This window comes from Purpureocillium lilacinum (assembly GCF_023168085.1).
Source record: "Purpureocillium lilacinum CBS 284.36 DNA, scaffold_8, whole genome shotgun sequence".
Classification (NCBI taxonomy): Eukaryota; Fungi; Ascomycota; class Sordariomycetes; order Hypocreales; family Ophiocordycipitaceae; genus Purpureocillium; species Purpureocillium lilacinum.
In genome coordinates, this window is record NW_027072118.1 from 1,629,088 (window position 1) to 1,656,611 (window position 27,524).

General features: G+C 59.2%; 10 protein-coding genes across 10 annotated transcripts; 7 read left to right on the forward strand and 3 right to left on the reverse strand.

Moving 5' to 3' along the window:
* Positions 1-44: 44 nt before the first annotated feature.
* PLICBS_010226 (uncharacterized protein) lies at positions 45-1,475 on the forward strand (the record flags this gene model as incomplete). The annotated part of the gene is made up of 3 exons (XM_065601895.1): positions 45-302; positions 373-855; positions 960-1,475. 3 exons carry the CDS (start codon positions 45-47, stop codon positions 1,473-1,475), a joined length of 1,257 nt encoding a protein of 418 aa, XP_065457967.1.
* A 581-nt stretch (positions 1,476-2,056) lies between these two features.
* PLICBS_010227 (uncharacterized protein) lies at positions 2,057-3,609 on the forward strand (the record flags this gene model as incomplete). The annotated part of the gene is made up of 4 exons (XM_065601896.1): positions 2,057-2,210; positions 2,262-2,711; positions 2,766-3,244; positions 3,331-3,609. The coding sequence occupies 4 exons, from the start codon at positions 2,057-2,059 to the stop codon at positions 3,607-3,609; spliced, it is 1,362 nt and encodes a 453-aa protein (XP_065457968.1).
* A 478-nt stretch (positions 3,610-4,087) lies between these two features.
* PLICBS_010228 (oligosaccharide translocation protein rft1) lies at positions 4,088-5,809 on the forward strand (the record flags this gene model as incomplete). Its single annotated transcript, XM_018326679.2, has 1 exon — positions 4,088-5,809. One exon carries the CDS (start codon positions 4,088-4,090, stop codon positions 5,807-5,809), a length of 1,722 nt encoding a protein of 573 aa, XP_018174999.2.
* A 146-nt stretch (positions 5,810-5,955) lies between these two features.
* Positions 5,956-7,878, reverse strand: PLICBS_010229 (RNA-dependent ATPase; the record flags this gene model as incomplete). The annotated part of the gene is made up of 3 exons (XM_018326678.2): positions 5,956-6,109; positions 6,161-6,273; positions 6,325-7,878. The coding sequence occupies 3 exons, from the start codon at positions 7,876-7,878 to the stop codon at positions 5,956-5,958; spliced, it is 1,821 nt and encodes a 606-aa protein (XP_018174998.2).
* Positions 7,879-8,559: 681 nt separating this feature from the next.
* Positions 8,560-9,972, reverse strand: PLICBS_010230 (uncharacterized protein; the record flags this gene model as incomplete). The annotated part of the gene is made up of 1 exon (XM_065601897.1): positions 8,560-9,972. One exon carries the CDS (start codon positions 9,970-9,972, stop codon positions 8,560-8,562), a length of 1,413 nt encoding a protein of 470 aa, XP_065457969.1.
* Positions 9,973-11,135: 1,163 nt separating this feature from the next.
* Positions 11,136-12,420, forward strand: PLICBS_010231 (uncharacterized protein; the record flags this gene model as incomplete). Its single annotated transcript, XM_018326677.1, has 3 exons — positions 11,136-11,162; positions 11,241-11,778; positions 11,831-12,420. The coding sequence occupies 3 exons, from the start codon at positions 11,136-11,138 to the stop codon at positions 12,418-12,420; spliced, it is 1,155 nt and encodes a 384-aa protein (XP_018174997.1).
* Positions 12,421-13,291: 871 nt separating this feature from the next.
* PLICBS_010232 (uncharacterized protein) lies at positions 13,292-14,384 on the forward strand (the record flags this gene model as incomplete). The annotated part of the gene is made up of 3 exons (XM_018326676.1): positions 13,292-13,346; positions 13,400-13,948; positions 13,996-14,384. The coding sequence occupies 3 exons, from the start codon at positions 13,292-13,294 to the stop codon at positions 14,382-14,384; spliced, it is 993 nt and encodes a 330-aa protein (XP_018174996.1).
* A 7,326-nt stretch (positions 14,385-21,710) lies between these two features.
* Positions 21,711-22,310, forward strand: PLICBS_010233 (uncharacterized protein; the record flags this gene model as incomplete). The annotated part of the gene is made up of 1 exon (XM_018326673.1): positions 21,711-22,310. The coding sequence occupies one exon, from the start codon at positions 21,711-21,713 to the stop codon at positions 22,308-22,310; it is 600 nt and encodes a 199-aa protein (XP_018174993.1).
* A 489-nt stretch (positions 22,311-22,799) lies between these two features.
* On the reverse strand, positions 22,800-23,651 carry PLICBS_010234 (uncharacterized protein; the record flags this gene model as incomplete). Its single annotated transcript, XM_018326672.2, has 2 exons — positions 22,800-23,299; positions 23,366-23,651. 2 exons carry the CDS (start codon positions 23,649-23,651, stop codon positions 22,800-22,802), a joined length of 786 nt encoding a protein of 261 aa, XP_018174992.2.
* A 1,332-nt stretch (positions 23,652-24,983) lies between these two features.
* PLICBS_010235 (uncharacterized protein) lies at positions 24,984-26,585 on the forward strand (the record flags this gene model as incomplete). The annotated part of the gene is made up of 1 exon (XM_018326671.2): positions 24,984-26,585. One exon carries the CDS (start codon positions 24,984-24,986, stop codon positions 26,583-26,585), a length of 1,602 nt encoding a protein of 533 aa, XP_018174991.2.
* Positions 26,586-27,524: the final 939 nt, after the last annotated feature.

The following is a 27,524-nucleotide window of genomic DNA, read 5'->3' on the forward strand; positions in this document are numbered from 1 at the left end:
GGTCATTGTATACTCAAGCTCTTTCACAACAAACGACCGTGATCATGGCGCCTACGGCATCTGTGGAGCGAATGGCGACGCTCGCGCACGAAATTACCGAGAAGACCAAGATCATTACCGACTACCTCTCCAGAAATGGTCTGGAAGCTGCCTCCTTTGATGTCAATGGGCTCGCCGAGTTCCCCATATCTCCAAAGGACGAGGAGCCGTATCAGGCCCGACTGGAGTTGATATCGCTCACCAAGGAGCTCCATGACATCTCCGTCGGCCCCAAGGAAGGTCTGCGGTACTTGGCCTGGGATGTAGGTGCATCACTGTGAACTCACATGTGCAGTGCGAAGCAGCCGAACTGATTGGAGACTCGCCGTGTAGTGCGTCAACAACCTATCGCTTCAAGCGATTTGGGACTTTAAGATCCCACAGGCAGTCCCGTTAGATGGCACAATCACATACGAGGATTTAGCAGCCAAGGTTTCCGAGCTCAACGGCTTTGACATTCCCATGCTGAACCTGCGTCGTCTCATCCGACATGCCATAACCAACCGCATCTTCATCGAGCCCGAAAAGGGTCGCGTGGCGCACACGCGCATGTCACGGCTGGTGCTCGAAGATGCACCCCTGAGCAACTGGGTCGGCTTCATGTGCAATGACCTGTGGCTGCCCATCGCCAACGTCGTCGGCGCGATGAAGAAGTGGCCCGGTAGCGAGGAGTCCACCGAGACTGGTGTCAACTTGGCCTATAACCAGTCCCTTCCGTGGTTTGACTACCTGCAGCAGGACGAGGACTTCGCCAAGAGATACAATCTCGCCATGCAAGCGCACGGTGGGGGCGAAGGGTACTCGCTGGCAGCTACGGTAGAGGGATATCCATGGGGTGACTTGCCAAAGGGCGCAACTGTTGTTGATGTAGGTGTCGCCATGGAACACCGCAGGATATCTGTCGCTAATGCCGGATGCAGATGGGCGGAAACCAAGGCTACGTTTCTTTTGCCATTGCCGAGGCGTTTCCAGATCTGCGGTTCATCGTACAGGACACGGCTGGAATGCGCACCGACGAGACAACTGGCAAGGTACCTGACGCGCTGCAGTCCAGGATCCAGCTCACGACGCACGACTTCTTCACGACACAGCCCGTCGTGGCGGAGGCGTACTTCTTTCGCATGATCTTCCACGGCTTCGCAGACAAGTACTGCGTGAAGATCCTTCAAGCGCTCATACCCGCGCTGCGGCCCGGTGCCAAGATCATAATCAACGACGGCGCCCTGCCCGAGCCAGGGACAGCGGGGTACATCGAGGAACGGACGATGCGGACGCTTGACCTGTTCATGCAGGTGACGGTCAATGCGCGGGAGAGGGAGCCGGACGATTGGCGGCAGTTGTTTCGTCGTGCGGACGAGCGATTCCAGTTTAACAAGATATGGAAGCCGGAGAACTCGCGCATGTGGTTTATTGAGGTCGAGTGGACGGGCTCCTGAGGTGGCTTGTCCGTGACAATGGTGCATTAATTGCAACCGCCGACCTACTTTGCAAATTCATCCACAGGAAAGGACCTCAATGCGTAGCGAAAATGTCACTTAAGTTAGCACCCAGCGTGTGAACACGAGGCCCGCAATCACAGTCAACCGCTCTCGCATCTGACCTTGATGGCCACGCCGCGGCGCCGGCCCCGCGTGGTCGGCCTCCGGTGCGCTCAGGGCCGGAAAAGTGGAGCCTGCCACCGTCTCCCGGTCCGACCTCCTTGGCCATGTCCAAAACACCCATAAGAAGAGAAGAAGGGTGGCTGCCGTATAGCCGGCGTTTCCCGGCTTTAATTGCAGTAGACGATGAAATGTCGTTGCTAGGCGGCTGGCGGGCGGCCCGTTGTTGCGCGGAGCAAACCGTCCGAGTCAATGACGTCGTGCTGATTGCAACGCCGATGCCCGATCTCAGCGTGTACTCGTCATAACCTCGTCAGGCAAGCTAGCGGTACAACGTGCTATAAGACTCATCTGAGGCGCATAGAGAATGCAGAGGGAATAGAATAGTAAAGTAAATACCTACTATTCACGGTACCACAATGGCAGCACAAGCAGCATACGCGGCGGAAAAGGCCATCGGCCACGGCGACAATGCCGTCACGCAGCAGGATGTGGCTGACTACTCAGAGACCGGCAAGGCGGGCCAGACGATGAAGGCTCTCGTCTGGCAGGGAAAGAACAAGGTCGAGATGGGTGCGTACGCAGGACACACCCTTCATTCACGCGCCAGCTGACGCTTTACAGTCGACGTGCCTCGACCCAAGATCCTCGAAGACCGCGATGTCATCCTCAAAGTCACCGGCTCCACCGTCTGCGGCTCCGACCTACACCTCCTGCACGGAGCCGTCATACAAATGTCCAAGGGCGACATCCTGGGCCACGAGTTTTGCGGCATCGTCGACGAGGTCGGCTTGGGCGTCAACAAAGACAAGATCAAAGTCGGCAAGCGCTACGTCGCGTCGTTCCAGATTGCGTGCGGAGACTGCTTCTTCTGCAAGCAGAAGCTGTCGTCGCAGTGCGAAAAGACAAATTCCAACACCACGGAGCGGGCGATGTACGGCGGTCGGACGGCGGGCATGTTTGGGTATGCGCACTTTACGGGCGGTTTCGCCGGCGGACAGGCAGAGTACGTGCGTGTGCCGCTGGGGGACGTGAACTTGCTTGAGATTCCGGACGATGTGCCTGATGAGAAGGGTAAGTCTGGCCAGCCCTGCATGTGACTATCCCGAGCCAACTGACACCTGCCAGCCCTCTACCTTTCCGACGTGCTGGCGACTTCATACAACTGCGTCAAGGACACGGCCGTGTACCCCGGCGACGAGGTGGCCATCTTCGGCGCCGGACCGATTGGGCAAATGTGCGGCGTCTTTGCCCTCCAGGAGGGTGCCTCCAAGGTCATATTCGTCGACACGGAGCCCCGCCTATCCTTTATCAAAGAGCACTTCCCAACGCAGCACCAAGACAAGATGGAGCTGGTTGACTTTAAGAAGCTGTCCCACGGCGTGACGTCGGCCGAGACGGTCGTCAGCCGGCTCAAGGAGCTGTGCGGCGGCCGCGGCCCCGACGCAGCGCTCGAGTGCGCGGCGGGCGAATACGCCAAGGGCTGGATGCACTGGCTGGAGATGGCCACGGGCGCCGAGACGGACACGAGCGAGATCATCAACGAGATGGTCGAGGGCGTGCGCAACTACGGGCGCTGCGGCGTCACAGGCATCTACGTCGGCTACGTGAGTCCTTCCACTTACCACCTCGACTCATCCCAGCGGCAGTCTGCCATGAGACGAGACAATGCAGTGACTAACACAGGCCCCAGACCAACCACTTCAACGTCGGCTCGCTGATGCAGCGCGGCATCCGGCTCATCGGCAACGGCCAGGCGCCCGTGCACAAGTACTGGGAGGAGCTGCTGGAGATGATCCGGCGCGGCGAGCTGGACCCGCTGCAGATGGTGTCGCACCGCGTGCGGCTCGAGGACCTGGACAAGGTGTACTACAAGTTTGAGAAGAGGGAGGACGGGATGCAGAAGGTGTTTGTCGAGACGCGCTTCTCGCTGCCGGCGGCGAAGGGGAGCCCGTCGCTGACGACGTATTGATCGCTGAGGTGCGAGGGCTGAGAGAGGTTGTGATGGTGGGAGTTGAGGAGTAGCGTGTGAGTCGACCGGTAGAGTAATCGGTCCGGGATCAACTTGAGTTCGGTACTATCACAAAATGCTCGTCGTTCAGAATCCTTGGTCTTCCTAGGCTGTGTCTTGAGAAGTCCAAGTTCCATGAGTGAGGCTATGGAGACGGAGGCACCCAGCCTTGACCTTTGAGCATCCTAGCAGGGGAGTCGGGCGCTAATTCAGGTACCCGCTCGCTACAGCGGCGGCCCTCCAGCCCCCGACGGACGGAACAGGGCAGCGGTTCGCACTGCCCCGGGTGGAGCCACTCAGCAGCAACTCCATTGCAGCCCACCCATTCCGATTAGTGGTCGTCAACGGCCACCTCATCAACACCATCACCACCGCCTCACCTCACCTCACACCACCACCTCTCCCCTCCCCCTCGCACCCCGCATCCCCATCCCTTACCATGGCGCCCCAGGCCTCCATGGTCCGCGGCGCCTCCCTCCTCATCCTCCTGCAGCTCCTCTCCCGCCTCGCCACCTTTCTCGCCAACCAGCTGCTCCTGCGCTTCCTCACCGCGCCGCTCCTCGGCCTCGCCACGCAGCTCGAGGTCTACTACCTCTCCGTCCTCTTCTTCGCCCGCGAGAGTCTGCGCGTCGCCATCCAGCGCCAGGCCACCACCGCCACTGCCACTGCGCCAAAGACCTCCCCCGCAGCCACTGATGGCGCGGCCACTGGCACCAAAGACAACAGCAAGGCCAGCAGACAGCAGGATGCAGCGACACCATCCGACTCGGACACGGAGCGTCGCGACGCCCAAGCCGTCGTCAACCTCGGCTACCTCGCCATCCTCCTCGGCCTCGTCGCCGCCGTCGCCCTCGGCTGGACGTACCTCGCCTACGCCCCCGCCGCGACCCTCGCGACGCCCTTCCTAGCACGCAGCCTGCGCCTCTACGGCATCGCCGCGGTCGTGGAGCTGCTCTCGGAGCCGTGCTTCGTGCTCATGCAGACGCGGCTTCGCTTCGGCACCCGCGCCGCCGCCGAGTCCGCCGCCACGTTTATCCGTTGCTTCGTCGTGTTCGGCTCCGCGCTGTTCGCGACGCGGAGGGGCGTCGACTTGGGCGTCTTGCCGTTTGCGCTTGGTCAGCTTGCGTATGGGGCTGCGTTGCTGCTGGTGTATCTCGTTGCTGGGCAGGGTCTCGCGTCGTCGCTTGGCTTCTCTCTCCTACCTCGGCCGGTTGCCGTGCCGGCTGGTCAACGGAAGCAGGGCGGCGATGGGACGAAGGGTGAATTCCTGTGCTCGTACTTTTACAGACCGACCATGTCACTTGCGGGCAGCATGATGGCCCAGAGCGTCGTCAAGCACCTCCTCACCCAGGGCGACACTTTTCTCGTCTCGCTCCTCTCCACGCCCCAGGTCCAGGGCGTGTATGCCCTCGCCAACAATTACGGCGGACTCATCGCGCGCCTTCTCTTCCAGCCCGTCGAAGAGAGCAGTCGGAGCTACTTCTCGCGCCTTCTCTCTGATCAGTCCGTCCAGCGACCTGCCGAGAAGAAGCCCAGCCCGGAGGTCCAGGAAGCGAAACGCAGCCTGAGCACGCTTATGCGCCTGTACATCTTGCTCTCTGCCGTCGTGGTCGCTGTCGGCCCCTTTGCCGCGCCGTCGCTCCTCGCCATCGTGGCGGGCAGACGTTGGACGGGCGTTGGCGCGGGGGACGTGCTCGGCGCGTACTGCTTCTACATCCCATTTCTCGCTCTCAACGGCCTGTCCGAGTCGTTTGTCGCGTCCGTCGCGTCCGAGGGCCAGGTGCACCGTCAATCTGTGTGGATGGGCGCCTTTTCCGTCGCGTTCGCAGCGTCGGCGTTCCTCTTCATGCGGGTGCTCCCACTTGGAGCGCAGGGCCTGGTGCTCGCCAACTCGGTCAACATGCTCTGTCGCATCGTGTGGAGCGTCGCCTTCATCAAGTCCTTCTTCGCGGCGCACAACACGGACTTTGCTGTGGCAGAGCTGATACCCACGGCTACGGTGACGACATCACTCGCGACTTTTGCGCTCCTCCACCAACTTCACGTCCTCGACACGGCAGAAACAGAGCCCGTAAAGACATTGGTTAAGGTCGCGGGCACAGCAGCGCCGTTGCTTCTATTGATGTACGGACCCGACTCCATCTCCGTTTTGATGTACTGACAATCGCAGACTCTTCTTTGAGCGCACATTCCTGCTCGAGTGTGCCCGTGCCGCTCGCGGCCGGCGAGCCGCCAAACAATGATGCCGTAACGCCATATAGACATGTAAATAAACAACACGCAAATACCGTAATAAAGCCACGCCGTCTAGTCGAACGTAATCTTGGTCGCCTTTTGGTTCATGTCGACGTCCTTGAAGAAGGAGCCGTACATGTCGTGCGTCTTCTTCTTGACCGTGGTGCCAAACTTGAGCAGGTCCTCGGGAATTTCTTGGTTGGCGCCCTTGAGGATGTTGACGAGTCTGCGTTGGTTAGCGTGCTGTTGCATCACTGCGGAGGACGGCAAGACTTACGATCCAGAGTGCGCCTTGTCCTGCGCGGTGAAGAGGGTGATGGCCTCGCCCGTGTTGCCGGCACGGCCCGTTCGTCCAATGCGGTGGACATAGTCCTCGATGGTCAGGGGGAACTGGGGGTGTTAGTGATACGAAACGACCATGGTTTCGGAGCTGCAACTTACGGTGACGTTGATGACCAGCTTCACCTCGGGAATATCCAGGCCACGGGCGGCAACGTCCGTCGCCACAAGAACAGGCGTCTGGCCCGTCTTGAACGCCTCCAGGCTGCGCGTGCGCTGCTCCTGTCTCAGATCGCCGTGGATGCCGCCGACGCGGACACCCTTGCGGGCGAGGAAGCCCTCGACGCGCGTGGCCTCCTTCTTGTACAGGCAGAAGACGAGGATGCGGTCGTTCTTGGCCTTGCCCTGCTGGTGCTGCTTGAGAATCTGCAGCAGGCGGAACTCCTTGTCACGGCCGTCGACGACCTCGACGCGCTGCGTGATGCGCATGTTGGCCTGCAGCTCGACAGAGCCGTTCTCAGTCTCCTTGCCGCCGGAGCCGATGGTCACCTTGACGGGCTCCACCATAAAGGTCGAAGCCAGCGCCTGCACCGACTGCGGCCACGTCGCCGTAAACATGAGCGTCTGGCGGCTCTCGCGCGCGGGGCACGCGCCCAGGATCTGCTTAATGTCCTCCTCGAAGCCCTTGTCGAGCATGCGGTCCGCCTCGTCGAGCACGACGAACGCAGCGCCGCTGAGGTCCACCGTCCCGTCGGACATGAAGTCCTTGAGGCGGCCGGGCGTGGCGACAATGATGTCGCAGCCGCGGCCGAGCAGGTTGCGCTGGTCGTCCTTGGAGGCGCCGCCGTACAGGCACACGCACTTGAGCTTGGCGAGGGCGGCGAGGCTGGCGAGCTGCTCGTGCGTCTGCATGGCGAGCTCGCGCGTGGGCGAGACGATGACGGCCTTGGTGCCGCGGGTGCCCATGGCGGAGACGGCCTCGACGCAGGGGAGCGCAAACGCCATGGTCTTGCCGGAGCCGGTCTCGGCGACGCCGACGACGTCGCGGCCGCTCAGCGTCGACGGCCAGGACGCGGCCTGGATGGGTGTCGGGGCCTTGAACTTGGCAAACGGCGAGGGCTTCTTCTCGAGCAGGTTCGTCGACGGCAGGTGGTCGAACTCGGTGACGGGTCGGAGCGGCGCGTCCTTGTTGCGGGGGTCGGTAATGGTAATTTGGTGCTCGGCGAGGAAGGCGTCGATGTCGGCCTGGGGGACGCTCGAGAGGCTCATGGTCTGGACGTAGGCGCCGCTGTTGCCGGCCGCTGCGGCGGGCTTGGTCTTGCTCTTCTTGTCCTTTTTGGACTTTTTCTTATCCTCGACGGGCGCCTCGTCGGCACCATTCGCATCGGCCATGGCGACGTCCTGGGAGTCGGAGGCCCCCTCCTCTTGGGCCTGCAGCTTCTTCTCCTTCTTCTCCCGCTTCTTCTCCTTCCTGGCCTTCTTCTCCGCCTTGCGCAGCGCCTCCTCGTCGGCGCTGTTGCCGTTGCTGTCGCCGCTGGCCGCAGGCTCAGACTCCTCCTCGACCTTGCGCTTCTTGTCCTTCTTTTCCTTCTTCTTGTCCTTCTTCTCCTTCTTCAGCTGCGCCTTGTCGGCATTGTCGCCGTTCTCGACCTTGGTCTTCTTGGAGGGCCGGACGGCGACCTCGCTGTCGGCAAGGGAGTGCTTCGTGGCAGCCATTGCGTCGGAAAATGCAGGCGTCTTGTCTGGCACAGGGAAAAGACAGACGACAAAGTGCTGGCTGTTGCCGCTGGAAGAGGCGGTCCAAGGCGGTGGGCGGCGGGCAGTGGGCGTGATGGCAAAATTTGGCGGTGGCACAAATTTTATCTTATCGATAAGCCACGCCGTCGCGGCGAATGGCCCGTTCCTGGTCTGGGCCCGTGGCCGTCAACCCGTATTGGCGCAGGCTAGTAGTCCCCACCACCAAGCTGGTGCCCGTTGGTGGCGTCCACTGGACGGGCCACTGGAGACCGGCACTGCTGTTGCAACGACTTTGCTTGACTGACAACTGTTGGCGATGAAAAACGACGTATAAAGGCTCTCTGACACAACATTGTGCCATTGTGTAAACTATGTAGAGAGCGCTCCTGACGTGAGCCCGCTTTCATCTACGTATGAACAGGACGGCTGATATGTGGGCTTCACGCAGCTAGCATCACGCGATGGCACATGGTAGCCACCGACAGCCCGAGACTTTCAAAAAGTATTTCAGTCCAAGTTGATGGACGCTATTGTAAGGAATGCCAAAGGGAGGAACAAGCCCCAGATACTCCTCGCTCGCTTGCTGCACCGGGCCAGACCACAGCCTTGAATCATAAAGGAGGCCGACCGGATCGAGATAAATTTGAAAGGCTCTGTCGCTCAACATGATACGCCCGAGTCGCGCAGGTACTGTGAGAACTGGTCAAACACCGCAATGTCCTTGAGAGTCTGCGCAAAGTCAGCCAGTGGTACTTCTCGAATACGCCTAGTGACGACTCGGAGAACCAGACTTACATCAGACACAAGAAGCAGATCGCCCTTTTCCATCCCCGCGGGCCACTGCGCAGACGTCGGCACCGCGGCCATGTGCGGTGTGATCTTGATGGTCGGGTCTTGTTGCCAAACCGTGTACCAGTCGTTGCCGTCTTTGGCGTGGACCGCAAAGACGCCGATGCTATCTCTCACCAGCTGCATCCCGCACAGACTGCGTACCGCGGGCACCACATACCCAGCTAGTGACTGCTCCGGCTGCGGCGGCTCGTCGTGGAATCGAAAGTCGATGGTGCGAAGGTACTTCATGCCGACACGGAAGCGCCGCCCAAAGTTCATGTTGTCCACATAGTATTCGCGCCGAACCGTGAGGAAGCTGAGGCGGAACGGCCATCCGGGGCGTAACGATGCCAGGGGCTCGGGCCGCGGCCGCTGTAGCTTTGGGCGTTTACCGTCCAGCGGGTCCGCCTCGAAGATGTCCTCGACGGGAATGAGTAGCAACGTGAGTAGGATGGACGAGGCGTTGGCGCGCACGACGTCGTGGTTCGCAGTGTGCGGAAATCGCGAAGGCCCGCCGCGTCGGATGTTGCGCAGCGCTTGCGCGACGCGGTCCACACGGCTGGGGCTGTCTGCTTGGGCAAAGGGCGAGTCCGGCCCGGCGGACACCGACGTGAGTAGGCCTATGACCTTTGCCCAGAACCTCAGCGCCGGGTTCTCATTGTTCGTCGCTTCTGACGGATTCTGCAGCGTGGTCGAGACGAATGCATGGAAGCGCTCCGGGAGAGGGTAGCGTCGCAACCCGGCGAGCAGGACGGGGCTTTTGATACCCTCATCCTTGAGGCCCGCACAGAGCTCCTCGAAGCGCCTTTGGGCGTCCGTCTCGGCACTGCTCGTCCGATGCTCGAGGTCCTCAGCGTCGAGAGTGTGGTCGACAGTCACGTCAAAGCGGTCGGGCGCTTCACGGAAGCGGATCTCGGGCAAAAAGGGGCTCGCGTCGCGCGCGCAGTCGAGGAAGCCATCGAGTTCTGCGAGGGTGAATTCCGTCTTGCCCCAGAGTCGCGCGACGACATCCCAGCACGCGGCGTGCACGAGGCGCGCCTCCTCGCCCTCGAATGTGTGCGAGCAGAGACCCGGCGGGACGAGCGCCTGGGGGACTCGCGGGGCGGACGGTGAGGGGTGCTGCAGCGGCTGGGCGTAGGCCTTCCACGACTCGGTCGGGCGGGTAGCGTACGTGAGAGAAATTTCGGAGCCGCAGACGACGCAGTGGTGAAATGTAGCGAACGTGTGCGTGAAGTCGGTCATGATCGTTCAGGCGCTGTAAGCCAGCTTGATGTCGATGTCGGGTGCGCCAGCGCCGCGTATACGCCAGTGTCGCGATAGAAACGAAAATTCACTGCGAGCAGCACGCCAGGCTTAGGCGCCGTCGGACGCACATGATGCGGCTCGCCTTCAGCGGTGTAAGATGATGCTTCGTAATGGGCAGGCTAGCTCTTATAGCCAAGCGTGCGCGGCCCTGAACTCCTGGATCAGGGTCAGAGGGCCTAGGCCTGAAGGCAGGGCTCAGGGATCGTGTGGGGGCCGTTGAAAGTGCCTGGGTCAACGATCGTGGCGCATGTTTAGTTTCGCTGCAGGGCTGAGCTCGATGCAACCCTTCCGGCAGGTCGCCAGCCTGAGCTAGTACGGCGATACGAGAAATACGGCAAGGTATAAAAGGGCTTCCGTGCCCGCGGCCGGTCGAAAGCGTTGATGGACATCTAATAGCGGCGATGGCCTCGAGTTCGTGGACTTGATCAAGCGCTATGGGGTCGGACGGAATGATGACTTTCCCAGCTTTCGAGTTGCGTCTTGAAAAGCGCGACGTGGTATTGGCACACCTTCAAGCGAATTAGCAGGCTGTGACGTGGTGGAGGAGCCGTTCCTTGGCCCCTAGCTGAGGCTGCTCGGCGAGTCGTTTGGGTTGGACCGTTGGACACGCGGCCGTGCTCGGGCTGCCTTGCAACTATGGCCTAGCACCGCACCGTCAACGGGCGCTAGACCCTGCAAGTCGTCGGCTTTGAGTGCTGAACGACGGGAAGCGGATCCGCGAGGCACTCACCAGTCAGCACAGCCCAGCGGCAGCGGCAGCCACTTCCCGTTTGGCATTTCGGTGTGAAGAAGGGGAACGGCACATTGTGAGGCACGTTTTGTAGGGATGTTGGTCTTTGAATCAGAGAAGGGCTTGAGGACGTTTGGAATCAGAGTACGGACCTGGAAGTGAGCGGGACAAGGGGAGGTACTTGGATGCTGGCACTGTGCTGGTTAAATTGCCATCACCCGTCGCCACGTGACTGCGCGCCAGCATTGCCGCCTGCCCAGGCGCGTGAATCGTTCAGCCGCAAGCTGCATCTCCCACTTCCATTCCACCCACACATTGGTGGCAATTGGCAGTTTCACAGCAAAGGCGACTCTAGGCTGAAGTTCTCAACATGTGTGGACGATACGCCCTGGCCCTGGTACGTCAAGCCGTGTTGCGTGCTCCCGGTGAACCACGGCTTGAAGCTATTCACTGTGCTGACATGTCCCCACCGCAGCGCCCCTCACAGGTGAGGCAGATGCTGGAGGACGATGACATGCCCGTGGCCTATGCGCCGGATGACGACAGTGCTGGTGCACCTAGACAATCGTACAACTTCGCCCCCGGTTACCACGGCATCGTCTATCGCGCAGACACGCCGGACTGGGGCACCGGTCCCGGTCCCCGCTCCCATGCCGGAGCCGAAGACGCCCCGGAGTCTGCCGAAAAGGACAAGGATGCGCTCGACGCAGCACCAGCCGGCCATGTCCAGTACAAGCTCCAGTCGATGAAATGGGGCCTCATTCCCTTCTGGACCAAGCGGAACCCAGACTACTCGACCATGATGCGCACCATCAACTGCCGCGACGACTCCCTCAGCACCCCCGGTGGCATGTGGGCCAGCATGAAGGCCCGGAAACGCTGCATCGTCATCGCGCAGGGCTTTTTCGAGTGGCTCAAGACCGGTCCCAAGGACAAGTTGCCACACTTCGTGAAGCGCAAGGACGGCCACCTCATGTGTTTTGCCGGGCTATGGGACTGTGTCCAGTACGAGGGTGCGCCGCCGTGTGCTCACTTACCCTCTGCACCGCTGCTAATGCTGCCTAGGCTCTGATGAAAAACTCTACACATACACCATCATCACCACGGACTCAAACAAGCAGCTCAAGTTCCTGCACGACCGCATGCCCGTCATGTTCGACCCGGGTTCTGACAAGATCAAGCAGTGGCTCGACCCTAGCAAGCACGACTGGGATCGCCAGCTGCAGTCGCTGCTCAAGCCTTTCGATGGAGAGCTCGAAGTGTACCCTGTGAGCAAGGACGTCGGCAAAGTGGGCAACAACTCGCCGTCCTTCATCATCCCCCTAAACAGCAAGGAGAACAAATCCAACATTGCAAACTTCTTTGCCAACGCCCAGCAAAAGGGCGGAAAGGCCAGCAAGGCGGCCGCCCCGGCAAAGGAGGCCAAGGCGGAGGCCGAGAAGCAAGGCCCCTTTACAGCAGTCAAGGAAGAGGCACCGGAATCGAGCCCGGCAGAGAAGCGCAAGGCTGTTCCGTCTGGAGGCAGTCCGCCCGCCAAAAAGATGGCCACGGAGAGAAAGAAAATCAGCGCTACGCAAAACGAGCGGAAGAGTCCGGTCAAGTCAAAGGCGCCGGGATCTCAGAAGATTACCAAATTCTTCGGCAACAGTGCTTGACCCAGTCCATGGTGGTGCGTCGCATGGTTGTCTCCGCCGTATGAGCTGGAGGACACATCACCCGGACATAGGAACGGGCGCGAAGTATCGGCCGGGCAAAGATGCAGTACGATGTTCGGGCGCTGCGAATGCCGGGAAGCCGATTCTTCGGGGTAGTTGAGCGGTACGCCTGTCTGTCCAACCCCGGGCCACGTCAACTTGAACGTGGAGAGCGACGTGCGTCTTCTGCCACCAGTCCATTTTGGGTAACCGAGCACGGCGCGTGCCAGTGGCGTCGAGCGTCCGTTTCGGGCAACCGAGCATAGTGCGTTTCGCCCGCCTAAACTTTGCCTACTCAGCCGGTGCCTGGCAATTGCTAAGTCCGAGCCTCCGGGGCGGGCACCGCGCCGCGATGGGCAATGGTCTTACCAGGTCAACGAGCTACATCGACAATGGCAACTTTGCAGTGCCAGATCAAACGGAACAAGACCTGCATTGAACCTGTTGCGACAAGCCGCGCCATCGCGGCATGGTAAGCGCGTTGCCGGAGGCAAGCCCGTGGACCCGACCGCCGTTACTGCCGGCGCCCCACTTTGTCGGTCCCGATGGCGGCTGGTGGACTCTCCATGCTCAGTGGCCCGGAGTTAAGAGTGCTCAAAGCGCGACACGCCAACCCCGGGCTCTAAGACCTGGCAGACATCTACAGTCGAGTCGATGATGTCGGAAATTGGAAGAATGCGTCTCGATTGATGATGCGTTGAGCGTTGGCGTGCTCCTTGCTGGAGCCAGAACCCAAGGGCATCCGGATGAGTATATAAACTGGCCCTCTCATGACCAGACTACATGCAATCCAAACACACTCCCAAACTACAATCACAGACACGTTTGCATCATGACCGTCCAAGTTACTGGCAAGCAGGTTGGCCCTATCGGCTATGGGCTTATGGGTAGGCAATGCCATCCATAGACACGAATCCCAGCCTCGTCTAACTCGGTACAGGGCTGACGACCGGCGGTGCTCAGACCGACGAGCAACGGTTCGCGGCCATCAAAGCCGCCCTCGAGTCTGGCTGCAATTACTTTAACGGTGGCGAGTTCTACGGCACCCCAGAGGAAAACTCTCTCACATTGCTGAACCGATACCTGGCCGCGAATCCGGCGGACGCCGACCGCATCGTCCTCAACGTCAAGGGCGGCTTGGGCCCAGACATGAGCCCCGCAGGCTCCAAGAAGGATGTGGCCAAGAGCATCGACAATGTATTGCGAATGCTTGGTCCGCAGGGCCGCATCGCTCAGTTTGAGGTTGGCCGAAAGGATCCCAAGGTCGACTACGAGGAGGACACGTTGGCCACGATTGACGAGTACGTCAAGAGCGGCAAAATCGGCGGCATCTCCCTGAGCGAGGTCAGCGCCGCCACGATCCGCAGCGCCGCCAAGCGGTTCAAGATTACGGCTGTTGAGACGGAGCTCTCGCTGTTTCATACCGATCCCCTCACCAATGGCATCCTTGAGGCATGCGGTGACCTCGGCATTCCCGTGATAGCATACTGTAAGTGTCTGCTCAGCCTCAGCCACGCTCTCACTAATAGTTGGCAGCACCTCTTGGTCGAGGGTTTCTCGGCGGGCAGCTCAAGTCGCTCGACGACCTCCCCGCCAACGATCGCAAGCGCATATTCCCGCGCTTCCACGAGGACAACTTTTACAAGAACCTCGAGCTCGTGCGCGCTGTGGAAGGTATCGCGAAGCGCAAGGATTGCACTACAGGGCAAGTTGCCATTGGGTGGGTCGTAGCCATGTCTCGTCGACCAGGCATGCCCACGATTATCCCGATTCCTGGATCGTCCAAGGCCGAGCGCGTGCGGGAGAATGCAAAGGTGGTGGATTTGACGGATGCCGAGCTGAAGGAGATTGATGGGATTCTCAAGGCGTTTGTGCCTGCCGGCGAGCGGTATCCCGAACGGTTCATGGCGTATGTTGAGGGATAGGCAAGTAACCAGCCGCGCTACATGTACGATATCGAACCCCCAGTCCAGGATAGCAAACATGAATCAGGCCATCGATAACAGGATTGACAAGCGTATTGTGCCAATCGGCTACGCACTGTTCGCAGCGTGGCCTTGTGTGCCATGAGCGAAGCACCCACACGCAAACGCCCCTGACTTGAGAGCTTCTTGGATCGCGGCAATTCGCCAATGATACGACATGACGAAACGCGCTGACGCGCCGACCAATGCCACCACGCGCGAAAGGGTCAAGGATAGCATGATTGGCCTTGAAGGTGTGGCACAGGCAGCACTTGAGAGATGCCTTCTTCCAGGAAGTGGTGATGAACAGTCTCAAACGCCTTCTATTAACTAATGCTATCCCAAAACCTTGTCAATTTCATCTGCAGTCGCCAAGACAACGTCCCAGTCAAAAAAACCCATGCTCTCGAAGGGGGCTCGCCTCGAGCTCAGAAACATCCACGTCGGGTACAGTCTTGGGTTTCAAGGCCTTGGACTCTGGGTAAGACGGAGGAGGAGCCAGTAACCTCACTTCCACAGCTGGCAGCTCCGCAACAGCAGCATCTCTTTCCGTGCCTCTCCTGTTGAGGAACAAAAACACGCCAAACCCCAATATGCAGCAAGCGAGGGGAACTCCCGCCCCGACACCGACCTTGAACGTCCAACTGCCTTGTCCGTCCTGGTCCTTCTCCGATCCTGTATTCTCTGTTGGTATTGCCGTCCGCATCGATGATCCCGTAGATGATCCTGTCGACGATCCCGTTGGCGCCGCCGTCGTCGAACGCCTGGTCGTCCATGTGTATGTTTGGGCCGTGGGTGAGGCAGAGGGAGGGAAAACGTCCGGAGGATCTGGATTGTCCACAGAATCGCCTCCCTTGAAACCATCTGGCTTCTTGCTGGAGCTGAAGGATTGCGTGCTTTCTGGTTCGTGCACAAAGGCCTTCACGGCGTCCTTGGTTGTGACGAGGCCGTTTTCGTCGAGAAATGTGCCTTTGCCATCTGCGCAACATTGGCGGTTGTCGTTGCAGCAGAGGGACCCATCGGAACAAACATATACTCTCGGGAAGACGCCCTGGACTTCGTCTGGGATATAGAAGCGTGGGTGTTAGCAACGCCACTCTAGCTGACGATATCTCCCTGTCCGGAATAGAAAGTGTCTTCCCACGACCGGGCAAACTCACCATAGACGCATATTTGAGCGCACGTGTCAAAGTCGTACGGATTCACAGCACATGGCCCCCTCACCAGTATGCCAGCTCCATCTTTCGGATAGTGACAAAGACGATTCGGCATACATGTTGCCGAAGGCCCGCAGCACGCGTTCGAGCCGGGGCAGCGGGTGTTGTTTTGGTATGCCAGGCCGTTGTGCCCGTAGCACTCGACGAGGCCTTCGGCCCTGGCTCCCAGGGCGAGCGCACTATTCAGCACGATAAATGTGAAGCTCCTTAGCCAACGCATGTCATGGCTCAGCGATGACTGCTGGTAGAGACAGCTTCTTCATTACGACCAAAGGCAGGAAGGTGAAGCCGGCCTGGGCGCCACAGGCAGCGACAAGACGGCCTTTATCAGAGGGCATGTCCCACTCCACGGAGGAGGCTGGGGTCTGTGTCACGAATTTCGCCGAGACTAATGCCCCAAGGTTTCAATGGGGAGGCTGTGCCTGCTTGCTGCGTGGGCTTTTTTTATCCGTCCATGTCGCGAGGTGCATCAACAGTGATGAGGCTCTTCTGCTGTCGGTGGGCGCCGACGATCCGGAACCTGCCGAGCTCGCGCGCCTTGAACTATATTCAGCAGTCTCTGTTGACTGATTGATGCAGACCAACTGGGCACTCGTCCAACGAGACAGCCGGTTGCAGTTACGGAGCAGTCTGAAACCGAGACCAGACTCTGGCAGAAGAGATGGATGACTCCCTCCACTGCAGCCCCGGGCCCACCACGGTGCGATGCAAGCTCCCTGCAGTTCTGCGTAAGACCAGGGACCGTGAGCGTGGAATACACGATTCCATTGGTGTTCAGTCCGTCATGTACACGAAGTTGTTTGCTCCAGCCGTGGTCCGTCCGTAGTGCCTTTGTTTCGATCCATTCTCGGCATGCCGCCCAACACCACCATGAATGGTAGCTTGATGTGGGTGGTTGGGGGCACGGCCAGCCAACAATCCAACCTCTCTTCTCCTCTATTCTCGTATTTGTTCCCCAAACGGCATTGGAGGTGCTTTCCTTGCACTCAGCCGACACTGCCATCCTGCAAGTCCCATCTAACGTTACATTTCGGATGTTTCTGATCCTGGGATGTTCCTTGTATGGGACAGTTCATGTTCCTCCCGACTCAATGGCTTCATTTGAACCATCCGCATGGAGATGCCTTGCATCAATGATAGTTGAGGCGATGATGGCAGACTGTTTCCTAGCGTGGATTCCGTGTCTAGCTGATCGATCTCTGCCATGATAGCCATGACTGGGGCGGTAAACAATGTCTCATTCGTGATTGTGACGCGAAAATTGACCGGCAGAGTGAAATCCTGGTCGCCCTCTTGGAATCTGGCCTGGAGCAACTGCAGAATGGTCGGAGTCAACTTCATGTTGATTGCGGCAAATGTGTCGTTGGATGACAGTATCGAGTAGCAATCAGGCCAGGTGGGCGGGACTGCTTGTAGAGCACCCGGAGTAAAGGGCGCGAACTCCCGCATTAAGGGCTCTATCGCCAACAACGGTCGCGCCACGAACTCTTGAATGTCAATCTCGCGCTCTGTGCCGTGCGATGCGGCCATGGCTGTTCCGGGCTGCGGTTCAGGCGCGTTGTATTGTGCTGCAACTGCGGCTTGGAGAGCCTCGGGGGTGGATTGAGTGAGCCACTGAGAAGCGCCAACAGCGCTCGGTGAGTCGTGCAGCACGATTTCCAAAGCTTTCGACATCATATCGAGTACCTCGTCCCTGGTTGGACAAAAGTCTTGTTTCGAGGCAACGATGTTGGCCCTGACAGCACGGTCTGCTTCGGTATCATGGATTGCTTCGAACATTACCTTCGCAATGCGTCCAAGATCCGCATATTCATCGCTGGTTAGGTGGACTGTATGATCGTTATTACACATCCATATCACAGTGCTGAAGGGCCATGGATCGAGGACATGAACATACAAGGGGAGCGAGGCTCTCTGAGGTCAGGAAAATGCTCCTTTGGGAAGATGATATACCACACCTCAATAAAAAGGGCCTTCCAGTATGAGTGCCAGTCGTCCCAGTTCCGAGGGCGCCTCTTGTACGACCTGATCTTCGCCTGAACGTCCTCTGTTTGCCGAGAGTCCATGTAGAATTGAGCGTGGTCTGTTGCACGCGAGCCGACATTCCTGGCGCCTGGGGAATGATGCTTTACAAGATGAGACCTTGGGCAGATTAGCACAGAACATGCAGGTTGGCTTGAGGATTTGGAGTTCATGCTAAGACTTGCCTCCAGAGATGCACCTCAGTCATGTCACCGGGCGACCTGCAGTATTTGAAGGATGCGATCTCGTTGATACTGGGGTAGGCGAGACTGTATGGGCAGATCCAGCAGCGATTCTTATCCTGCCTCGTCTTCTTGGCAGGCGGCGTGCCGCCGCCGCCTGAGCGGCCACTCCCTCCGCCTCCAGCATTCTCTCCACAGCCTCCATCTTTTCCCTTTTCGCTCCCTCCAGACCTGCCAGCTGGCGGTTTGCCGATGTTGTCGCTTTCGTTCGAAGGGCCGCCCGAGCATCTCTGGCGCTTTTTGGAAGATCCCGCTGACGACTTTGGCTGCCCAGACGCTGATCTACCAACGCACTCGGTGTCGGCGAGAAAGAGGAGGCTCCGCTTGTCCTGAGGTAGCTGGCCCACGGCAAAGATGACATCTTCTGCATATGACGGATTGGAGGACAGGACTTGGCGAATGGTAGCAAATATGAGAGGATCTGGTGCTTGAGGCAGTGTCGAAGGAGGCTTTCGTTCCTGTGCTGCCACTGCTGCGGCAGCCGTGGCAAGCGCTTCCCGCAAAGACAAGGCACTGGATGTACATGTATCTGATCCCTCTGCGCTATCGTCGTAGTCCCAGGACGAGTTTGACGTAGCGAATGTGCGAGGCTTACCAAACCCGAGCAGAATTCGGGAGATGGGGGGCCCAGACGAGACCAAGCGGTTACGAAGCCGAGGATCGTCCTTCAAGAGAGTCAGGGAGGCCAGATGCGTAGATGCAGGCAGGGCAGTCTCGGCATAGCTCAGGCCCTTTAAGCCGCCGACAAGCTCCTCGACACCGCGGTTCTAAGAGAATTATTTCGTTGGTTAGATGCACGAGAGCCGGGTATTACGGAAGGCATACTCACATGGTAGCGGCCGGTGGCAATCGCACGCTCTACCGCGTCGATGCAGTCTCTGGCGGATACCTCACGGTGCGAGTTAACCCAGGGTACGTGTCCATTGCTCAAGGCAAAGAAATAATCGCTTGGCGTCTGGTCGTGCAGATAGAGTTGGAGGGGCAACGGCTAAAGACACCGCCCAAGTCAGGATCAGCATGAATGACTGTAACGGGACGACTGTAACGGTCCCGCAGTTGTACGTGCTCTAGCAGGAGCCAATGACGAATGTGTGAAACGGACTGACATCTGCGGTGGATGGCATGATTGGCTTCAATTCTGGGAACGGTACTCCGTGGTATGCAGGCGGCGAAAATTGGAATTTGAGACTGGGCACAGCTGTATCGTGTCGAACAAGTTTGGCTGGCGGTAGAGGTTAGAGACGGATGCGGGCAGTGAGATGGAACGCTTTTATTTTCCTAATTGTCTGTCGCCAGAGACAAAAACCCCTTGTCTACGGCGTTGAGCGTGATTGTCGCCGCGTTCCTGATGGTACTCTCCAGCTCCGCCAGCAAACAACGGGGATGGATGGTGGGGCTAATGAGCCACGTTCAACTTCTGAAATGATAAACCTGGTAGAGTATGCCATTCTGACAGATGAACATAGGGGATAAAAACGTTCAAAACCGGGGTGCGGCTTGTGCAATTGAGGTTCAGCCTTGAACAAGATGAGCATGAAGCATACGAACGCGAGATGCATAACAAGAATCAAATGAACTGAAGTGATTGAGCATGGGAAAATCGAGGCTTCGTGCTGCACTATCCAGCTCCGTGAACTTGAAGCAGTGCTTTCCACGGGCTGCATATGCACATTGGTGTAGTGGACTGGATGCATTTGATTGGGCCGTTACGGTTGATGCCCGGAAAGCCATCCCGTTTCTCTGCAGCTGCACAGAAATTATTTGTAGCTGAAAACATCTCTGCGGAGCCTACCCGCCTGGCCCTGGCTAAAAGTGTATTGTTCTCGCATCCATGCCAGGTGCCGACGCCCGTGTAGCCGGGACACCTGACACATGGTCAGCCCCCGAAGTACCGTACACTAGAGTAGGTGTCAAAGACCACAACTTCTGGGGTAATGCCTTGATGTTTGCCGTGGTCTGATACAGGCGGATACTTGATGGAACCGGCTGAAGATGGTCGTTGGCACCCGCAATACTCGGTACTGGACGAGAAAGGCGATTGATAAACCCAGCCAATGCGGGGACCAGCGAAAAAATGCAACCCTTGAGAGACAAGACTGGCGGTGTAGGCTGAGTGCCGGACTGCGCCGCCAAAGGCTAGGTAAACCGTCAGGCCTCAGGCCATTCGAGAGGTAAGGTCTGGGAAGCCATATTGAAGGCAATGAAGCATGAAACTTACTGAACCACAAGACGGGAGAGACGTTACTATCTCAAGTTAACATGAACCCGAAGGAGCGCCCGTGATCATCGGTGTCGACTGGAATTGATCTGAGACGCTGTGCATGTCTCTACGAACGCGAAGGGTTGCTGCACGCGCTACCCGGAGCCTTCAATGTTGTTGGGACATGTCTACGAGGTATTACCACCTTACAGACACCCTTGGGGCTTCGCTCGCTCGTGGTTGTACACCAAGTACGATGTTGCATTCACTAGAATGCCAAGGCTGACGTTCCGTAGCACTGAGTTGCCGGAGCTCATCCGGCATACCGGGTGTGACTTCGACGGACTACTCTTTCGGCCGAGACGATGCTGCGCTTGTGAAAACGCACAGTTACAGGTGTTGGCGTCACGACGAGGTAGGACATTGTCATTGCAACCGGCATTAATTTGTGCTTCGAATGAGCCTCTAGTACAGCGTTCCGATTTTGTCTCGTTCCGCAGCATGCATACGTTTGCACATAGCCGCTTATATACTGTTCACCAGCAATCGCGACGGTTTGTCGGCACTCCACGGTGGCTTCGGACAAGCAGATCGGCGGGGTCCAGCTCAGTTCCTGTGCAATTCGTCCCCGATCTGGCGAGCTGCGGCGCCCGCCTGATCCAGATCCGGCAGTCAGCCATTGGAGGATTCCACGACTTTAGCCAACGTCCCAAATTTCTCGTATCGAACGTCCTGGTCACGTCGTGCAAAAGTCAGTCAGACTGCCATCGTCTCCCGCCCGCCTCGGATATGACGGCACTGGAACACCGGGTGGGCAAACAAACGCACAGGAAGCCAAGCCAGCGGCTTTGTAGTCTAGTGTTTAGCGCTTCTCCGCGCGGGCGGGCCGCTCTGGACCTGGACCCTTGGGTGGACAGGCAACCAACGTGCGGGGGAGGCTTGAGGAGGAGACGGGAGAGACGACAGGCCGGCGCGCGTCATAGGGTCGCAGGCGCTCGTGTTTGCCGGGAATAGGGCGTCTTGGGCGCCTCGCCCGCCGAGCGAACGGTGCAAATCCCGTCTTGGCGGCGGCGGCACAGAGTGGGGGGTTAGCCACATCCCACGCCGATGGCAATTACACCGTACGTCATGTTCATCTCTCTGGGCGGGTGGACTCAACTAGCAGTCGGTCAGTCGATGTTGCCCGGCCCCCTGCAACCGCCTCGGGCTAGCTGCTGCGAGATGGCCTCACGAAGGCGATGGGGTGTGCTTCTTGGCTGCGTCCGGAAACGCGAACAGGGCTCGGTAGGTGGAACGGCTGGGTGGCACAGGTCCAGTGTGACGTGCGGTGCGATACGAGGTGAGGCGGGGTGACGATGGCTTCAGTGCCTGCTGCGTGCGTTGACGTCGGGATTTTGCATGGATGGAGGAGGGAAGAGGATCGTCGTTGACGGCGTATAAGAGGCAGGGGTTCCTGGGCCCTGCAGAGATCGTCTTTCCATCTCATCGACACAGCATTACACCCGCCCATCATCAGATAAACCCGGTCACACGCCACCTCTCACACCTCTCGACTTCACACACAAAAAGACACACGCCAAGTCAAGCACACAACCCCATCCTCAACATGAAGACCGCCGGCATCCTCTCCCTTCTGCTCTCCGGCCTCGCCGCCGCCCAGGACGTGCAGTCCAAGCCCTTCAACCTCGTCCTCCAATCCTCCGACAAGTCCCTCAACGGACAGCAGCTCGCCGCCTGCCACTCGGGCGCAGCCATCGAGTCGCTCTGCCTGGCGGGCAGCTCCGGCGCCAAATTCTTCCTCAACACGACCCAGGGCTCGACGTCGCCGCTGAAGCAGTACGAGCCGGCCGGCGTGCTCATCTGGAACCTGCCCATCGGCGGCGACGGCGGCGTCGAGTCGGAGCCCATGAGCTTCTACACCGACCCTTCCACCAACGTCGCGCTGCCGCTGTTCGAGCCCGGCTACGGCAGGCAGTACGTCGCCGCCGAGAGCAAGACGGGCCGCCTCGCCGTGCTCAGCTACCTCGACGACTCGCACACGCCGCCCACGGGCGACAAGGTCCGCGCCCTCAGCAACTGGTACGTCTGCCAGAGCTACTACACCGGGTACCAGTACCGCACCCTCAACTGGGTGCTCGGCAACGGCAGCCAGAAGCCCCAGAACCCGAGCTGCGTCAAGGTCGAGGTGCAGCGCAAGTTTGTCTAGGGCATGTGTCCCAAATGCGAGTGGACGACGGTGGTGACGGTGGCATAATAGTGACGACCCATGAGACAAGCTATGGCGGGGTTGGGAGTGGGAGGACGAGAGCAATAGACGGCACGCAGCGCACCTTTTCGTCATACAGATAGCGATAATACAAGCATCCCCAGAACCCAACTTATCTCAGCGAGCTGCGCTTCATCTCAGGGGCAATGTCTTTTAAAGACGCCTTTTCGTCCATGGCTTCCCGCAGCTGCCAGTTCAAACGCTCCACCGTCTCTTTCCAGCTCGCCACGATCTCAAGCTGCTGGGTCGGCTCCGGAGCTGGAGCTTTATGCTCTTGTAATTCTCTAAGCTCTCTACGTTTTATACGCTTGACCTGCCCACGCTGACATCATATCACGGCGGGGAACGGCACAAAGAGCTCACACACACGCACATAGTCATTCCACTAGGCATACACTGACTCGTTCGACACACCCCAAGCAACCGGCCTCAGTCGTCCAGGTGACGTTGCCGGCGTATCTGCTCGAAGAAGAGGTTGAACCTCTCGTTCTGAGCCGCCACGTCCTCGACGTCGTCCGCCCTAGACTCAAGGGCCGCGTTGGCCTGCTCGCCCTGGTTCTCCGGCGTCGCCTCCGACGTCGCCTCGCCCTCATTTGCAGCAGCGCCTGTCGTCGTCGCCGCCGTCGCCTGCACGGAGGTGTCCGCCTCCTCCAGACCGAGGGCCTCCATGTTCTGAAGGGCCTTGTCCGCGCCATCCTCGTCCACCCCGTCCTCCTTGTTAGCCCGTCGACGGGCACTGGCCATCCGGGACTCGGCAGCCATGTGCTCGCAAAACTCCTCCGCAAACTCCTGCTCGTCGTGAAGCAGGTAGAGGGAGGCGCGCCACTGGGTATACTGGCACGAGTAGCCATGCTCGCGTGGGTGAAACAGCCACTGCCCCTGGGGCGGGGACGGAAACGGCCACTCGGGGCGATTCTCCTCGTCTTGGACTGCGGTCTGTTGTTAGCGAGGCTTTCTTTGCAGATGAAGCTTTGCGTCTGTGTGTGTGTACGTACACATGAGGGCCCACGTCTCGTACTCGGCTCGGTATTGGAGATCCGCCGGCGACAGGCCTTTACGCGGCTCATGTCGATGCCAACGGGAACAAGCAAAGACCCGGGCGTTCAACTCCATCTCTCGATACTTGAAGGGGTCGAGGTCGGGCTTAGCCCAACGGAAAAAGGCCAGAATGTGCTTCTCCCGCTTCCTGGGCTCGCACCAGCCATCCACCTGCAGGGCCTCTGTGAAGCGCTCGCCCTCCCTACCCGGCGGGCTGTAGTCGCGGTAGTTGACCGGGGGCATGGTGGCACAAAGGACGATTTTGATGTGATAAGTACTGCCCTTGTTGCGTCCGATGGCGTTGCTTCTCCTGCTGCTGTGGTCTGGTGGTTGTGACAGGATTGTTTGGTGAAGGTGAAGGAAGTATTTATGTGCGCCTTCCTGGCTGCAGCTACGGGATGAACAGGACGAAGCTGGAGCAATCAGACAATGAGTCACGTGGTGAGCAGGGCCAGTGAACATGAAGGACAATGAGTGAGCGTGGAAGGCCGCCGAATCCGTTGGTAACTAGCCAGGTTCAGAGTCCAGACTGGACGGAATGGAGCGTAAGCGTAGCTAACGTTTGCGTGGTAATCTCCGGCTGTACGCACCAGGCGCCTTCATGTTGAGTTACCACAACTGGACCCAGGTTCAGGCCTGCCCTGGGCAGCAACCCGGCGTGTGTTGTATGCTTCCTTGAGAACGCTTCAATGTTATGGCCTCCCCATGACATGAAGGCCCCTTGGCTCGATTGATTATCCTCACACAGCAGGCCTTTGCTGTTGACAGCCAGAGCGCAGTGCCAACCATCTTGAATCCAAAGTAATGCCAAGCCATGGCGTAAGTTGAGAGATCCAACGCGAGCAAGCTTGAGTATGCCTGCCTTGAGGGCGTACCTTTTGCACCAGACCCCAGCCCACTGGCGGGCGCGGTTGGGACGTGTCCAATCAGCGACCCTTGCACGACCGTAATGGGAAGTCCGTTGTGGGAGAATGGGGCTGCCCGTTCGTCACGTGAGTCCTGCCAAGGACGGAGCTCAAATTCTACACCGGACGTTTGGCGTCCATTGTGCAACATTAAGTGACAGCAATGGGCAAGAAGGACGCGTCACGGGGAAGCGCTTGCCTTGGAGCGTGTCGTACATGAACCCAATTTGCAACGCGTCTGTTGTATGCGTAGCGAGTGAACAACGCTACCTTAGGGGGCCGGGGAGTGGAGGGACCAGAGTCACCCGACAGGCGCTGGCGGGGCTCAAGGTCAGGCTATGAACAGGCGCGCCCCAGGGCTGCCCGTTGCTCAACTATAGGGCGCTATAAGGCTGAATGTCAGGCCCAGTGTCCATGCCGCACTACGGGGCTTAGGCGCCGCAAGCGAGGGGTGCCTGCGTTTCCAGGCACCCTCGCAGCTGCGGGCAGCTGTCAGCGCTTGCCCGTCCTTGACGCGTGCACGCAAACAGCTAGCAAATCTACGCACACAATACATCCCGCTACCGAATGTTGGACTCGCCAGCCACCAACGATTAATTGTCAGCGACACCGGCAGACATCGCACGACGCCGACTACAGTCACGTACTTGCACTCTGGAATGGCATGATCATGAGCAACAACGAGCAAGCCCCGCGAGGAAGGGGAGGACGGCGTGGCCGGCCTCCCGTGAGAGCAGGTCTGGGGAGAGGAAGAATCACCGTCTCCGGCAATGCAGCTGGGGCTGAGGGCGAAGGAGTCGTCACATCGGCGAAGCGACCGCGAGGACGTCCACGCAAGGAGGAGCTGCTGGAGGAACAACGGCGAGAGGAAGAAGAGGGAAAAGAGGGAGAGGAGGAGGACGTACCCGCTCCGAAGCGACGTCGAGGACGGCCGCGAAAGGAGGAGCAGCGGAGGGCCGAGAGCCCGTCCTTCTTTCCCGCCCTGAGCGATGACGACAAGGACGAGGACGAGCAAGAAGACGAGGATGAGAAAACGGAGGATCAGGAGGGCCCCGAGCAAGGCCCTTCGTCAAGCACGCACACCTTCCGGGCCGAAGAACAGATGGCCAACAATGCTGCCCCTGAGGGCCGCCGATTCGAGGCCTTGATGCGAAAGAACCTGGCTGTGGCCATCGACGCTGGGCTCGAGAGCGCTGAGCGATACTACAAACGGGTCAAGCCGCGGGTTTCCGTCGGTACAAAGGACCTCATCGACCGCATGGTAGGGCCTCCCGAACCAGCAATGCGCACAGGCTGGACCCAGGCCCTCGAGGACGAGGTCCAGGCGCAATGGGCCGCTTCAGACGAGAAGAGGTCGTTGGAGGCGGCGTCTTGGATAGAGCGGGTTATCGCCTTGTGGAAGGTGAGTCTGCAGCTCTTTAGATGCTCACCAGTGGCCATCATGTCGCCGGCCTACAACCTCTGGATCGATGCCTCCAACCCGGGCGAGGTCTTCTGGCCGGTAACCTTTTGCGAGGCCCTGAGCCACCTAGTCGCCCATCCCATCTGGCGCGGCAACAAGGCCCTGCTCAGGCGCGCCATCCAGCTCGCCGTCGCCTGCCGTACCGATAACCGGGCCAGTTGGACCATGGACCAGCCCGAGATGTGCGGCGCCATTGTCGCGATTGCACAATTCTTCTTGGTAGACAACCGCGAGCACGCCCCAAAGCACTGGGTTGAGCAGGCGTTCAAAGAGGTCCCCAATGGCAAGGTGGCATGTCCCGAGGCCTGCTTTCTGCGCCACCTCGCCACCGTCTGTTCGCCCAAGAAGCCTCAGCGCACCGACGACACCAGGTTTCTCGTGCGGAGGAAGGACCTAGTAAATATCACCAAGGCCGTCGAGACGTTCGGGGAGGGCTTCTTCCCGTCCACGAATAGCGTGCCAGCCATGTACTATGCCTACTTGGCCGCTCGCTCCGGGCACACGGCTCCTGTAGGGGAGGCTCGCACGAAAGAACTCCACGGGCTGGCGTGGAAGCACGAGATGCGCCGAGCGAAGCGCCGGGAGCTTGGTTTGCCGTTCGACGACGCATCTATGGCCTTGGACAATCCCGAAGGGCATGCTGCGTCATCCACACGACGACATGGCCCAGTTGTACATGGCAACGCGCAAGGGGCCATGGGATTTGTCCCGCAGAAGCAGCCCCCCGCGCCCCCGACCACCTCAAGCTCCGACGCCGACGAAGAGACGAGCGAATCTGGAGACACGATTTTTATGGACGCGCAGGAGTAGCTCGGCGACGACGAATGAGACGGCTCCACGGGGCATGTCGACGCCGCGGCCATCGGCGCATCCACGTCCAGGGAGGTAAACGAGAAGGATCCACGGCGTCTTCGGGGAGCACAGCTCTCCACTGGCCGAAGAAAGCGTGGAGGCCGCCGACGGCGACGATATAGGCTCGGATCTCATTCAGTCTGAGATGGACAAGAACACACCCATGGATTCCACGATGAGCCAATGGCCCTTCCAAAACTCAGACAGCGATCAACTGGGCATGTATCTGACCGCGCCGCCCGCCCAATACTACCCAAAAGACGACGATTGGGAATAGGGCTTGTATGCATAGTAATATGGTGCAGCGCCAAGGCGGGAGGACTGCATTGGATGGCTTTAGGTGACGTATATCTCGGGGACTAGGGTTGGCGAGCGACAGCGCAGAAGGCCCATGTACGAATTTAATGAAAAGGTTAAGAATAAAGCCTGCTACCTAACGGCTCTCGCATGCGCACCTACGTGTCGCGGCACGTCACGTCCCGCCACCACTCACCTCAATCGCTCGACGCGCGCACCGTTACTGTGTTGCAAATGCTCCTCCAGAAACACATATACTCACACACGCATGCACACGAACCGTTCGTATTTCTCCCGTAAACACGCCATGTCCATTCACGCCCCTGTGCGGGACAGCGTGAAGCGTGCCCCTGGTCCGACGCCACGCCGCCCGCCGTGCCGACTCTTCCAGATGCGCCCACCCACCATCATCCACAGTGGCGTCAAGGGGGCTTGCAGCGCAATCGGAGATAGCTCGGACGCCGACTTACACGCAGAAACGTCGGGCCTTTTTAATCAATGGTCATCAAAGTTGCGTCCACGGTTCAAGCCGTCGACTTCACCTCATCGCCATCTCAGCGCCGTCCACGCAACTCAGCTGAACTAACGGCCTTCACACGC